Source organism: Xiphophorus hellerii, chromosome 9 (assembly GCF_003331165.1).
Source record: "Xiphophorus hellerii strain 12219 chromosome 9, Xiphophorus_hellerii-4.1, whole genome shotgun sequence".
Taxonomy (NCBI): Eukaryota; Metazoa; Chordata; class Actinopteri; order Cyprinodontiformes; family Poeciliidae; genus Xiphophorus; species Xiphophorus hellerii.
This window is the reverse complement of record NC_045680.1, coordinates 20,994,070-21,008,080: the sequence shown is the minus strand read 5'-3', so window position 1 is coordinate 21,008,080 and position 14,011 is coordinate 20,994,070. Positions and strand designations below refer to the sequence as shown.

The 14,011-nt window shown below is 39.4% G+C and overlaps 1 protein-coding gene across 2 annotated transcripts; it reads right to left on the bottom strand.

Annotated features, from left to right (window-relative positions):
- Window positions 1–4,569: 4,569 nt before the first annotated feature.
- On the bottom strand, window positions 4,570–10,822 carry LOC116726422 (dimethylaniline monooxygenase [N-oxide-forming] 5-like). 2 transcript variants are annotated; one of them, XM_032573142.1, is made up of 10 exons: window positions 10,684–10,822; window positions 10,115–10,255; window positions 9,263–9,451; window positions 9,006–9,171; window positions 7,783–7,925; window positions 7,166–7,362; window positions 6,848–6,995; window positions 6,559–6,766; window positions 5,486–5,558; window positions 4,570–5,405 (listed from the first exon to the last, which is right to left on the bottom strand). In XM_032573142.1, exons 2-10 carry the CDS (start codon window positions 10,244–10,246, stop codon window positions 4,991–4,993), a joined length of 1,671 nt encoding a protein of 556 aa, XP_032429033.1. In that variant the 5' UTR covers window positions 10,247–10,255; window positions 10,684–10,822; the 3' UTR covers window positions 4,570–4,990. The 2 variants fall into 2 exon arrangements, with proteins under 2 accessions (XP_032429033.1, XP_032429034.1); XM_032573143.1 differs by having other exon boundaries at window positions 10,115–10,258; window positions 10,685–10,813.
- Between the last annotated feature and the right edge of the window lie 3,189 nt (window positions 10,823–14,011).

The window sequence follows — 14,011 nt, the reverse complement described above, 5'->3', positions numbered from 1 at the left end:
GAGATGTGTGCTGAGGTTCATTAAAATGTATACAAAAAATGTATTAAAGGTAGTTAATTTAAACATATAAAAACTAAAACTGAGTTGATTTTAAAACAGCAAGTATAGACTCTTTATAGCCTAATGAACCAATGTAGCAACTAATGAAGCATAATAATAATTACTGTAAGGTTAAAATGGTAGACTGGGACACACATTGTTTTCAGTTGTTTTTGTGTTTCTTCATATAATTTTTTACAACATAGACCTTGATGGCTATTTTCTATTTGACATTAGAACATGAGAAAAAATAGTCAGACTTTCACTTGCTTAACTCTGGAAGAGGCAAATATTGCAACAATTTCCAGTCTGATTTTTGAAAATGTTTTTTTTTTTTTTTGGCTATTCAAAAAACAATCAGTGTGTCAAACGATAGCTGAACAATTTGCAAGTTCATTAAGATTAATTTTGATGCAAAACGTCTTTTGCCAAGGATTTGAAAATACTGGTTTTACATAATTGAATAGAACAAATGAGTTGGAGGCCTCATTAACTTTAGTTTTTCATTTGGCTGAAGATGATAAAATCTGAGCAGAACCTTCAGATTTGATATCATTGATGATTTTCATGTTATTTTTGCTACCCTTTTAAGACAATAGGTACTTTAATAAATAATATCTTGCGATCAGGTCCACACCCTGGCCTCTTTTCAGTTATTTTCCAATTTGTAAAAATCTTTTCATAAGAAAGGCTGCTACAGGACGGGAGGTAACTTTTTCTCTAGTTTGTCATTTAAATCTCTGTAATTTACATAGTTTATTATTTAGTTTACACGAATTCCCCACAATCTCTCTGCAGTTCTACCTCATGTTCTTGCAAGTATTGCATTGCTACACGCAATAAAACGAAATAAAGTCCAGCCCAGGACATCAAAAAGTCAAGACAATATGTGGATAACTTTTTTGAATTCTTGAATATCTAAACCTGGCAACCCAAACTCTCAGGAGTCACGCGTGGACGAAATCTGTTTCCGGGGCGTACCGGCGAATCACGCGCGGCGCAATGTTTGAACTTCACAGATTTACTGAATCAGTGTTGATTCTTTCCGTCCGTCTGTCTGTCCGTGTCTCTGACAGACAGATCCAACGAAGTGTCTCTGATCTGGATGTCGCTCCAAGCGTCGAGTCATTAAAATCTCTGTGATTCACATTATTTAAAGTAAACAATAAACTTTGCTTTGTGAAGCAAAGAGCAGATCTCAGATTATTCGACGGGAATTAAGGAATTTATTCGCTGCACCACATGCAACATTTTCACATTTTGTAATTTAATGACACTTTATGTGGTGGACCAATACAAACCAGTTCATCATTTTGATGCCGAAGAGATTCCATAAATTGTTTTCTATTATTATTATTATTATTATTATTATTATTATTATTATTATTATTATTATTATTATTATTATTATTATTATTATTTCCAAATCAGAATCTTAAAAGCGTTTTGTGAAGGTTCAGGTGAGCATTTTCAAAAAGGAACAACAACAAAACATTTTGCTGTTATTGCAGCTGCTAGCATTTTTTTTTTTTTGAGTCATTCTCCAGATTTGCACATCTGTCCTTATTTCTTTTTAGTTCGTTCTTCCTTACAAAATACCTCAAACTAGATGGGGATAGTCTGTGAATTATCAAAGGATTCTCAAATTGATTCAAGTCTGAAGTTTGACTGGACCATTCTAAAACCTTTGACCTTGACCTACAATCAAATCAAATATCAATCAAATATTTAAATACATTGTCTACAATAGACATATTTCCCAGTCTGCCAATAAATCAGACGACATCTTCTCTGTTTTATGATAGATTACCAAAAATAATTTCTACTTTCAAAATATCAGAATAAGTGAAAGACACGTTTGTTGAATATAGCTCAATCCTTGTCTCACCTGCCCATAATAGAAGAAATCAAGTCTTGATGGTTTCTTTGTTTTTCTCGCTCATTCTAACAAACCGTCTTTCATTTGACGGCGACCGTTTGGATCAGATGGTTGGTATTTTGGGTATTCTAACAGAGCAATGACTGGAAACTACTTGCAGTAGTTTAATGCAAGTAGCAGAAATACGTTTGCATTCAAAAATGATTTCTGTATTTTGGAATAAGGCCTAATGATTTCAGGAATATATGTGCTAATTATTAAAAAAAAAAAAAGAAGAAGAAAAAAGATATCTCTGTTCCAGAAAAGCAGTTGAACTCTTACCAAGTTTGCAAAAATGACAGGTCTGAAAACACAACCTGAATTATGCCAGAATATTTACCCCAAGACCTAAAGAACGACGAACACTGGGAGGCTACTACATTTCTCAAAAATGGAGGACCATTCAGTAAAAATAATCCTTCTGACTGTTTCAAGAAGACTAGCAATCAACACATCATCTGTACCAGGGAATTTAGTGGAGGGATAACCACTGCAACGTGCATCGTCTCCTTTTCCATAACCACTTATACCTGTGGAAAAGCAACAAAATACAACGTTTGCTCTTTTTTTAGCTGATCCTGCATTGCAGTTGTTCCACATCTGATTCGGTTCCCAGCGGGAACTTCCTGTCACATGCCGACAGTGTGATGCGGTGAACCACAACAAGCCCTGACCTTTCCACCCCGAACTCAGGCTGCAATCTGCACTCACCGTTAGATGGCGCCATAAGCAAATGAACGATGTCTAAACCCGATGTCCACCGTGGAAATAGACTGTCACACAAGGCAGATATGTTTCTATTATCCTTTCATATATGAATTCAACAGAGGTGTCAAATTCAAAGTTTAAATGTTAGTTTTTCTTTAAATCTTTTGCTGTTGCGGAATCTAAATACTGAAAAGCAAGTAACTACAAGTCTGCCAAGTCAGGATTTTTTATATTGTATGTTTCTGTTAATGTGTGTTCAGTAGAGCCTTTGATAGAGCCGAAAGGATGTTTGTTGACCGTCCATAACCCAGCTGCAGCCGACAGAGCCAGAGGCCCGATCAAAGGTCCCTTCAGTTTCAGCGTATCAAAGAGCCTTTTCTGTCTGCTTTTTCCAACTCCATTATATATTTTGTAGAATCAAGTGTTACTTTCCGGAATATCTGCGACAAAAACTTCACTGAATGAAAAATCAAAGCATTTTTTTTAAATATAAAAATATTTCTGCCTCTTTAAGATATTGGTGTGCAACACTTTGAGAGAGCGGACAAAGGAAAAGTGTCTCTGTGTGAATGCAAAACAGTTTGTTTAGCACAGTGTCGACGGTGTTCATGGATAACCTATTGCTCAAACCGAAGCTTATCAGTGTTTTAAAAGCTGATTTTTTTTTTTTTGTCCCTTTGATAATAATTGTAGTACCATATCGACATTACATTGTACAAATTTGTGTCTTTGTGTCACTGTGAGAGACAAAAGTACGTCAACAATGATCATTAAAAGCTCGGTGTTGACCTACTTTGGGCTCTCCTTATCAAAAGCCTGCTGGAAATAAACAAACAGTTGCCAAGTTGCTCCAGCCCCTCATCTCATTCAGAAAGTGATTGGTTTATTTCACTGACGATGAAGTGGCTTTTCTAATAAATAAAAAAAAAGCCTGGGTGTATTTTATCCCATCGCAAACTTATAAAAAGTGATTTAGGTAAAGACTTTACCTAAAAACACTTCTTATCTTCTTTTCCTGAAATGTAACTTATTAAAGGGTTTGAGAAAAGTTGCCAGAAAGTTACATGGAAAGGTTTGTGAAGCAGAGAGAACAAAGTCCTTTGGCTTTAAATACAAAGAGAGATTATTAAACATTTTCAGCTCAGTTCGACATCAGTCTGTCGCTAGATACATAGAAATGCAATTTTTGTGTGTTTAGTTTATTAAATTAGGATTTTCTGTGTCAGACAAACACAAAATGAGCTATATTTCAGAAGTTGAAGGAAAATGATACTTGCTTCTCAACATTTTTTTACAAACAAAAATCTGAAAAGTGTGGTGTGCATGTGTACTTTTAGGGATTTTTCTTTACTTCTCCTGTATGTTTTCATCTAGGTGCGTTATCGTACATTCTGAGTCAGTCCCTTACAGAAATCAATATTGCTGCCGTTGCAGCTGCAAGTGTTTTTGTGCTGTTGCTATCCATTTGGGACATTTAAAGATGGCAATTTAGTCTATTTATGTCCTAAAACAGATTAATCAGTTTAAGGTCTGCACTTTCCTCGGGTCACTGTAGCATGTGAAACATGGAAATACTTTGACCTAAAGCACTATGTTGTAGATCAAGCTCTATGTTCAGTGTTCTTGTCAGACTGGAAGGCAAACCTAACCCCTAGTCTCAAGTCTTTTGCACAATCTAGAAGCGTTTTGGTTTTATAAATTGTCCTGCATTTAGCTCTGAATTGTATCTGAGCATCTGAATTGTGAATGCATGCCTCACAATTGCCCTTCATTTCACAACTATTCACTATTTTGTGTTTGTCCGTCACATAAAAATAAAACGCATACTAAAGTTTGTGGCTGTAATGTGACTAAAGGTTTCTGTTTGGTTTCTGTCTGTAAACTTGAACAAAGAAAGAAAGAAAAAACTTTTACACAACATTTATTAGAAGCGCTGCATACATGATTTCAAAAGAGGGTTTCAGAGTGTAAGAATTAAAAATACTCACCGTATTTGGTCTTAGATGGATGCATGGAGGCATTTCAAAACTTAACTTGAGAACAGAGCGTGTAGGTGTTGCAACAGATTCATAAAATTATATAAACCAAGGACTACAGGAAAATAACTGTATACAGAAAGGTTCAATTTGGTCAAATAGAGAATAAGCTATTGTAAAGTTTTAGTTTTAGCCATTTAAAAAGATCAGTAGTAAAACAGTATGCAAAAAAGTTTATGAGTTAAAACTGTAATTAAAGGCAAATGTAATCAGTCATGACATTAGCTTCACGCCGCAACCCGGCAAGGACAAGCGGGTCGAGGTAATTGATGAATGGATGGACATTACATCATTGTGTGGGCAGGGAGGATTTCACCCTGTCCAGCAAGGCAGCAGGATCCTGCAGAAACGCTGGGAGGCTGCTCCGGTTGTAGTAGGCAGCCAATCCCACCGCCGCCGCGGACAGAAGCAGAGGCAACTTCAGAGATCTCCGTCGCTCGGGGTCTCTGCAAGGCCTGGTCTGCAAGGGCTGGCAGACTCTCTCCCACTGGGTAAGGATGGCCTTGCGGGCGCCGGCCCACTTTCCGGGTCCCCTGAGTCGATACTGGTAAGGGGTGCAGGGGCCGAACAGCACGTTCAGCCCCAGCTTGGGATCGGTCAGCAGCAGTCTGGAGACTCTGGGTCGGACTCCCACCAGGTCTGCAATCTCATCCATGTAGTCGAGGTAGTCCACCTGGATGGTGTGTCTCTGACTGCTGACGTACCTGAGAGCAAAGGCTCGAGTTCAGCATGCAAACAACATGACGCACACAGAGGTTAATAAAAACCGTTGAGTAACTTTTACCTTTTAGCCATGGCTTCCTGCTTGCACTGGATGTCTCTTTGCATGTTGGGTAATGACGGGAGCTTTATGCAGCCTAACCACAAAAAAAGACATTTTATTAAGACATTGGAAAAGACACATATACAGTAAATATACTGGTAGCACATCTTTTGCACATTTCTGACAACTCTGAACTGATTGCAGCTTTTTATGATTTCTCTTTAAGAACTATAGCATAAAAAGATATAAAAACTGCATTTTTAATACGTTTTTCTCGCCTTCCTGCAATAAGCGGTTACTAAATTATATTTGTTTGCTTGTCTTTAGCACTGTAAGTGCAGTGAAGAGCAGCAAGCATTACTTAAACCTCCCCAAATGTATTCCAAAGAGAACATACGTTTTTAATTTAACTTAGGATTTACCAAAAGTCTGTCAATATTTCCAAAATCCAGAATGTTTCCTGACAGGAGGGAAGAAAATCAGGAAACTTTCTCGTGCTCCATTCAATCTTCCAATTATTTGCTGAAAGTTTTGCTCTCGCTCTCGCAGCAAGAATTAACAACAGGCATGTCTCGTCATTGAAAGTACAACTTCCTACAGCGTTTGTACTTCAGCTTCTAAGCACCTCGCTGATGCAGAGAATAACAAATTTATAGTTTTCCTCCCTCAGTAAGAACGTCTACAGCGAGGCCACGCCCCTTCCCCTCTGAGCGTGGCTATGGTAACCTGTTCTGCCCCATTTAGCCTCCGTCAGATTCGTGTCCATTTGAAGCTCGTATGCCGTTCCTCCCCATTTTTTGGGTCCCACATTCACGCCCACGCTGTGAGGAACACGACACCAATGGAAACACATCCAACGTGGCTAAAAGCGAACTGGACATTAACTGGCTAGAGCGAGACTTGACAACGGAGGAGGGGTTAATGTTACTGTCAGCGCAACAGAGGAAAGTTTACTTATTGGAAACGATATCCGATTTTTCAGTTTTAGTTCAATTCCATTTTCCAGCGGTTTTCTTAATTTATCGATACTAAAAAAGTAATAAAATCAATTATAGGTAGTCAATATGCTTTTTTTTTTTCTTTTTTTCTTTTACCTTTGAAGACCCTTGTAGCCCATCGAGCCTGCATTTCACTGATAGGCATGATGGCTCCCAATGGTTGCACCAATCCAATGATAGCCAGCGTGGGGCGGTCCAGGTCAGGTGGAAACACATACTTGTACAGAGATGTTTGGTTATCAGTCACTGGAACCACATTAGAGGCCAGAAAAGGAAAGGAAAACTTGTAACCTGTTGCAAACACCTTCAAGACACAAAGAGAGGTTGTCAGTCTTTGACCCAGCGCTGCCACTTTTTTTTTGCACAAAAAGACAATTAAACCCACCACAAGGTCAACATCGTCCACTACGCTTCCATCATCAAACTCGACAGAGGAGCCATGAAATCTGAGGATGTTGGGTTTTACTTGAACTGTCCCGGACAGGATGCGGTTGGGAAGATCGTCGTTGACGGTAGGATGTTGACTGAACAACCTGGGAAACAGGAGGCGCGGCGCACAAAGGGGCTAAATTCACAACTTAGCTGCAGGAATTATAAGGATTTTATAGATTAGATCTGAAATAAGGCAAATTAAATGATAGATGCATTGGTAAGGTTCAGTGTTTTTTTGCAGGTTGTAATAGAATCTGCAAACATCCAGTACCTGTGTTTGGGCTTTAGACTGTACAGAGAATGGTTCATTCTGCTGTTGAGTTTGTTCTCCATAATAGAAGATATATAGCTAGAGGGAATGACGTGACGCAGAGCATTTGTCATTCTGGTAAGCACAATATCACGCGGGATTCCATTGTCTCCAACTCTGTTCAGAATCCAGGCCCCCCTTCGAGTGCTCAGGTAAACCTGAAGGACCAAAACAAGAAACAAATAAAAAATTGCCACTTTGCGGTCATCTTCATGGAAATACCACTACAAGTTTAAACCAAAAGGGAAAATACAATTGTTGCTTTGTTATAATTTTACCTAAACCAAGCACAAACCCTCCACTTTTAGTCGAGAGTTTGTGCACACATAAAACGATTCAGTTTAATGTGTGAAAGATTTATAAAAAAAAAAACACAACTTCCGTCACTTTCCTTTCACTTCATAAACTATTCGGTGTTGCTCTGCCGTTTGAAATCCTAAGCAAATACACCGAATTTATGCTTGTGTCAAGACAAAATGAGAAAACATTCGTGGATGTGACAGCCTTTAGTCGAAAGCTCCATAAAGGTCATCTCGGTTTAAAGAGACGAGTCAGGTCCGAGGTGATTTCAGTCCCACCTGCTTGGCGAATCTGCTCAGTTCCACTGCAATGTCTCCACCGGAGTTTCCTATTCCGATCACCACCACCTTCTTGTTTCTCCACTGCTCTGGAGTCTTGTAGTCTCTGCTGTGGAAATACTCTCCCTTGAAAGTCTCGATGCCTGAGATAAAGACAGAAGGTTTTTATTTGTCATTATGTTGCTAGAAAATAACAAAATTGCAGTGGTCTAATTTGTGATATAGAAAAATATATATATGTACATGTATATGGAGAAACGATAAAAAGGGGCAAAACTCAGAAGAATATAAGAGATAAATTAAAACAAGTTTGTACTGAGAGTTGAAATTACACTTCTAGGCATTTTATGCAAATGATAAAGTGCGAAAGCGACAGTAGCATAAAGCATAAAGCAGTGGGCCCCGTTGCAAACGTCTAGCAGTTTTAAAGTCCAGCGAATGGGTGTGAGTGTGTTTGCAAGGGGTCGAAGGTGAGAGGGAGGTGGGTTAGATAAAAACTGTCCCTTAGCTAGGTGGTTGCAGATTGCAGACACTATAATATTGCTGGGTGTTGTTGCTAATAATAAACCACACTGTTCAGTAAAGAGTTACCACAACATGATAAGCTAAGCTGTTTCAAAGGTTGCTAGGTTTTGCAATTGTGGTCAACATACCACAGCAGGTGTTGCATAAAAACATGGATATTTATATGTTCTCTGCCTTGAACAGAGTTATCCTTTTTCTTTGTTCCTTTGTAAACCTTTTGTTACAGAGCAAACACAAACTTCAACGTGTGTTATCAGGATTTTACATGACAGACCGATGCTAAGTAGTGCTGACTGCACAGACTCCAGCAGGTTTTCCTCCAGGACTGACCCGCTTGGACTTGTGCCGCACTGCGGCTACTTTCAGATGATGGGAGATCTTTGGAGCTTTGGATTGTGTTTTAAAACCTAACTCTGCCAGACAGGAAGGCTATTTACAACCATGGTGCCTGTGAAGGCAACTGGTTGCAGTGGATTTGACTGATTTAGGGGTAACAGCATAAAGTGGGGGTGAATACAAATGCACACCACACTTTTCAGAGTTTTCTACCTGCGAAAAACAGAAAAACCATATTTCCGTTTTCATTTCTCTTCACAAATATGCTCTAGTGGTGCATCAGCTAAAGTACACCGAAGTTTGTTGTTGCCACTACAAATGTGAAACAGTTGAAGGGGTGTAAAACTTTTCCGAGGCGTTACCGGGGAAGTCATGGAGAGGCAGGTGAGGGTGGCAGTGATGTCCGATGCAGATCATTACAGCGTCAAAAATGTGCTTCTCCTTTTTGCCGTCCTTGTTCTCCGTTTCAACATCCCACTGTCCCGAACGGGAAAAGTCGGATCTCCTCTTTATGTTCACGACTCGGGTCTGGGGAAACAGAGAGACAGAAACGGTCGGCCACGGAGACCGATTGCACGCGCTGGAGGCGGAAGCCTGGCGTTGGCAGTTGCGTCCTTACGTGTAAGCGGATGTGCTTGGTGAGCTGGAAGTGGTCCGCGTACATCCGAAAGTAGTCCAAGATGAGAGCGTTGTGCATGTAGTTCGGAAAGTGTGCAGGGATGGGGAAATCGCTGTAGCACATCATCTCCTTGGAGGTGTTGATGATGAGTGAATTGTAGATGCTGGCGCGGTCCGGCTCTGGATTCTCCTGCAGCGACACACAGCTGGGGCTTAAGCAAAGTCAATTAAGCCCTATATGCTGTGACAGTACAGCTGCATCTCCACTCAAAAACGTTCAACTTTAAGCATATAGCTTTGATCATCTAAGTCATTCCGTCTTATTGCTAACGAAAACCAAAATTAAAATTATTCAGAAAATTTGAAAATGAGATGGAACCCCAAACTGTTCTTTCCACCCACTTAGATGCTTTGCCACTTCCCCCTCTTCCTCCAGACTCCTGGGACATTGATTTCCAATTAAAATGTTATACATAAATGATCCGATTTTGCTTTCCAATTTTGCAAGAAATGCGGTTATCACTGGGAATATCACAAGGAATGCTCGTGTAGTTTTTCCTTCCACTGAACTTCCCAGCTATATGCTCGGACACAGCTCTCTGAACATACAGCTCGACTATTACCCTTCACGGGGCAGTTCTTGAAGATTTTTTTTTTTTTTTTTTAGTCTTGTATCAAATTTTAATTCTCTGAAAAGTTGAACTTTGGGGGCTTCATGTCCTATAAGAAAGAATAAACGACCCTTGGAATGGATATCGCTTTATGTCTAATGAACCTACTGTACTGAAAAAATAAATGTATTTGATATTCTGATTAACCGAGGCGACCCTCGCTTCAAAATGCGTGCACCGACCTTAAACCTCCAGAGACCTCCGATGTCATCGCTGCTCTCGAAGCAGACGGGCTCCAGCCCCTCGTCCAGGCAGCATTTCATGCAGGCCAGACCCGAACTCCCCGCTCCGACCACGGCCACGCGACGACTCATGCTTCAGCTCTGATCGTCGGGGAGAAAGAAACCACTATTACCCCGCGGAACATCCACACTGCATCCGTGCAGCGACGCACGTCACGTAGCTGCATTTTAACTCTGCTTGATCTTATAGTTCCAAGTTTGTTTGTTTTTTCTTTTTAACCCCCAAAGAGTCTTACACACACCTCTTACGTCAAAAACACTTGATTAAACGATTCAAGAGTCACCAAACAAATTAAAAACAACTTTTAAATTATTATTATTTATTTATTTTTTTTTTCATGTCTAATCGAAAAGAGCGCAAAGCGTGACGCTCCTCCCTCCCCGAGAGTTTCAAGGCAAAACAACAACTGCTGCTGCTCCGAAGCTTCATTTTTTGGCGCTTTCATTGGCAAGAAAAACAACATTCATTCTCCGCTAAAAGTGCCAAAAAGTGATCTTAAATGGCGTACCTTTTTTTTTTGGTTCGACAGGAGGAAACCGGTTTCCTTGGTGTTTTATATAACTGCACGTAGTGGGTGGAGCGCAACCTGGAGCTTCCACTGCAGACTGAACCTTTGCCTCTTCACAGAGACAGGGAGGAAAAGTAAACAGACTTCCTGGGCTGGGAAACGCTTTAATACCCGCTACATTAAACAATCATTAATCATGCTGCTGGCAACACCACTAGGAGAGATAGCGACACGACATATAAGCTAAAAGCCGAACATTTAAAAGATGAGTTATTGATAAGAAGATATTTTATGACTTAGTCGCTTTTTAAATTTTTTTTTAAATTTTAAATTTAGACACGATGCTCTCGGGTTTGAGGCATTTGCGTGTTTTAAAAATACTCCCACTATCTTGTTTGAGAACGTGCTTTAGGAGAGGAAACTTTTTGAAACACAGTTGCAGATTGCTTTGTTTGTTTGCCACGCAGAACGTCACTGACAGAAAAGCACGTCCGCGGAGAAACACGGGGGTGGTGGTGTCATGCTGCGGGGTTAGTTTTATTCGAGGTTTTTTTTGTCAAAGTGGAAGAATTTATGATTAGTACCAAAAAAACAAAAACAAAAACAAAAAAAAGCTATCAGCTTTGATCCAAAACCTTCACGTTTCTGCTAAATTGCTTGAGTTTATTACCGTTTGATATATATTTTTTAATTTTTTTTTTTTGACAGAGTAATGCCAAAAACCTGAGCAAATATTCCCAAGTTGCATCAAAGGGTGCTTCAACTGAGTATTAGCCAAAAGGGTGTGGATAATTTATTTGATTTTCAGTACAGTAATACAAGACAAAAGCCACATTATTGATGGAAAAAGTTTCAAAATATTCTGTTTAATTTATCATCCCTGTTTTCCTGATGTGACTCAATGGTACGTTCAACCAATCAGATTTTCTTCTTTACTATTTACCAGCTTTAGACTAAAATATCACATATTGACAAGAGTCCATATCCTTCTGCTTTAGAAAATAATTACGTCATGAATAGTCTTGTGTATTTGTACTTGGTACCATATAATTAAAGTATCAACTTTACCTTTGTCCAGATCTTTCTAATCATTCATTATTGTCTGACACTAATTCTCATGCCCCGGTCTTAATGTTTGAGCTTTGTCCTGGTTGTCCTGGTTTAATTTTTTATTTGTTTTAGCTAAAGAATAAGCACAGAATTTTGTACTTTCTGTAAAAAAAAGTCTTTATACAAACCCAGTTGGCCTGAAATCAACTCAAATACTCATTGAGCAACTGCTAAGCAAACAAGAACTCTTGTTGCGATGAAAAACTGAAATAAGTTTGTTGTAATTTCAACAGTATTCTGAGTCGATATTTTTGTAAGGTAAGGTAATTTTATTTATATAGCACATTTTCAGCAACAAGGCAATACAAAGTTCTTTGCAGGAATTCAAAGAAAATGCAAACAAAATAACAAATCAAAGGAAAGAGCAGAAGAAGACAAATAATCTAATGTTGATCTAAAGTATGTAAACTAGGTGCTTCTGTTCAGGGTTGCTACATAAGTATCCTCTGGTCTAATTCCATTTCTGGGTTGGAAGAATGGTTTTCCCAGCTGTGGAAATATCTCCCCTTGAAACTCTCGGTACCTGAGACGGAATGAAGAATAAAAGGGAAGAAACGACATGATCAGTGCGTCCCAAACATTAAAAGCTGAATTAATAGCAGCTGACGACGGGTTTTACCAGGAAAGTGGAAGAGCGGCAGATGTGGTTGGGTGTAATGTCCCGTACAAACCATAATTGCGTCAAAAACATGCGTCTGCCTCCGACCGTCTGCCGTCTGGACGTCCCACTGTCCTTTCACATCGAAGTATGGCCACTGCCTCAAGCTGACCACCTTTGTCTGAGATAAACATTTTAGGTAAATCTGATGAAAATCAACCTGCTTGTACAGTAGATACTTTGATTTATGTAAACCTTTAGCTCACTGACCTGCAGACGTACAGTATGTGTTGCAGCAGGTTGAAGGTCCCAGCGTTCAGACGGAGGTAGAGCAAGATCTCGGCGTGGTGCATGTTGTTGGTTTGGTTCTGCAGGAGGAGGGACGACGCATCAAAGCCATCATCTCTTTGGAGCTGTTGATAATCACACACTGGTAGATGTTTGTTTGAAAAGAAAAAACATTTTTTTCTTTTCAGGTTTACAGCATATGAAAACTATAAGAAAAAATAAAAAATAAAAATCTATGATAGTGTTAACTATATGAAAACATCTTCTGCTTTCTACACCAATACATTTGATAGCATAAATTAAAACAAATAGTAATGTTAAAATGATTTGATCACTTTGCTTTCAAAGCTTGTTGGCTCCAGGCCTTCATTCAAACAGGCTTTCATGTACAACATTAAGATGTTCATTAAAGCCATAACGAACTTTATTACTTCTAAGCCAGCAATTAATTTGGAATGTACCGTCATATTGGTTTCTGGGGGCATTAAATGCCATGTGACCTAAATACCTGTGACCTTGCACTTTAATTTCAGATTACCCACTAGAGCCACTCCCAAGATACAGTTCTTGATATGGCAAGGGGATAGTAAAACCTCCAGATCTAACAAGTCTCTTTCCTCTAGTGTGTGATAGGTCTAGTCAGTGGCTGCCTGTAAAAGTGCCCTTGAACGAGGAGCTGAATCACAAGTGAGTCTAGTGACACCGCACTACCTGCCAAACCTCTCTTCTATCATTTGTGAAACAAGTTTTTGAAAAGATGCATTCTACAATGAGAAGTGACTGCTCACCAAAACCGTTCTAAAGTGCCCTTGAACAAGGCAGAGACTTCCACATTTCTCCAGGGGTATTGTTTTGCTGCCAGCCTGATGGTCTGTGAAAATATGTGCTTGAGCATGTACATGGCAATGTGCAGGATGAGGCATTCCAGGAACCTACTGCAAGGAAAGATGCTCTGATTCACAATCTAAAATCTGCAGGAAACATTTATGGTGAAAGCTGATTTAACATTTCTATTGGACGCTCAGACATTGTAGCTGTAAATGGGCCAATTTGCTTTTTTATGTTGCATTTAGCATTTGCTCTTATCATTTTTATTTTCTCAGCATTCTTCCCTTATTTCAGGTTTATTCACCAGGCCAAAAAGGTCCCTCAGGTTTAGTCTCAGACAGGTGTTCAGCCAAGTACCCGTTGAAGTATGCGAGCGCTCCCTACCAGCACATTTCTTTGGCACCTACTCTGCATGGGAGGTTTTCCAGTTGCTCTTGCAATCTTTTAATTGTTTCTACCGCTTCAATTACAAGTGGCCTAACTCAGGTTTTTTTGTTCCACATG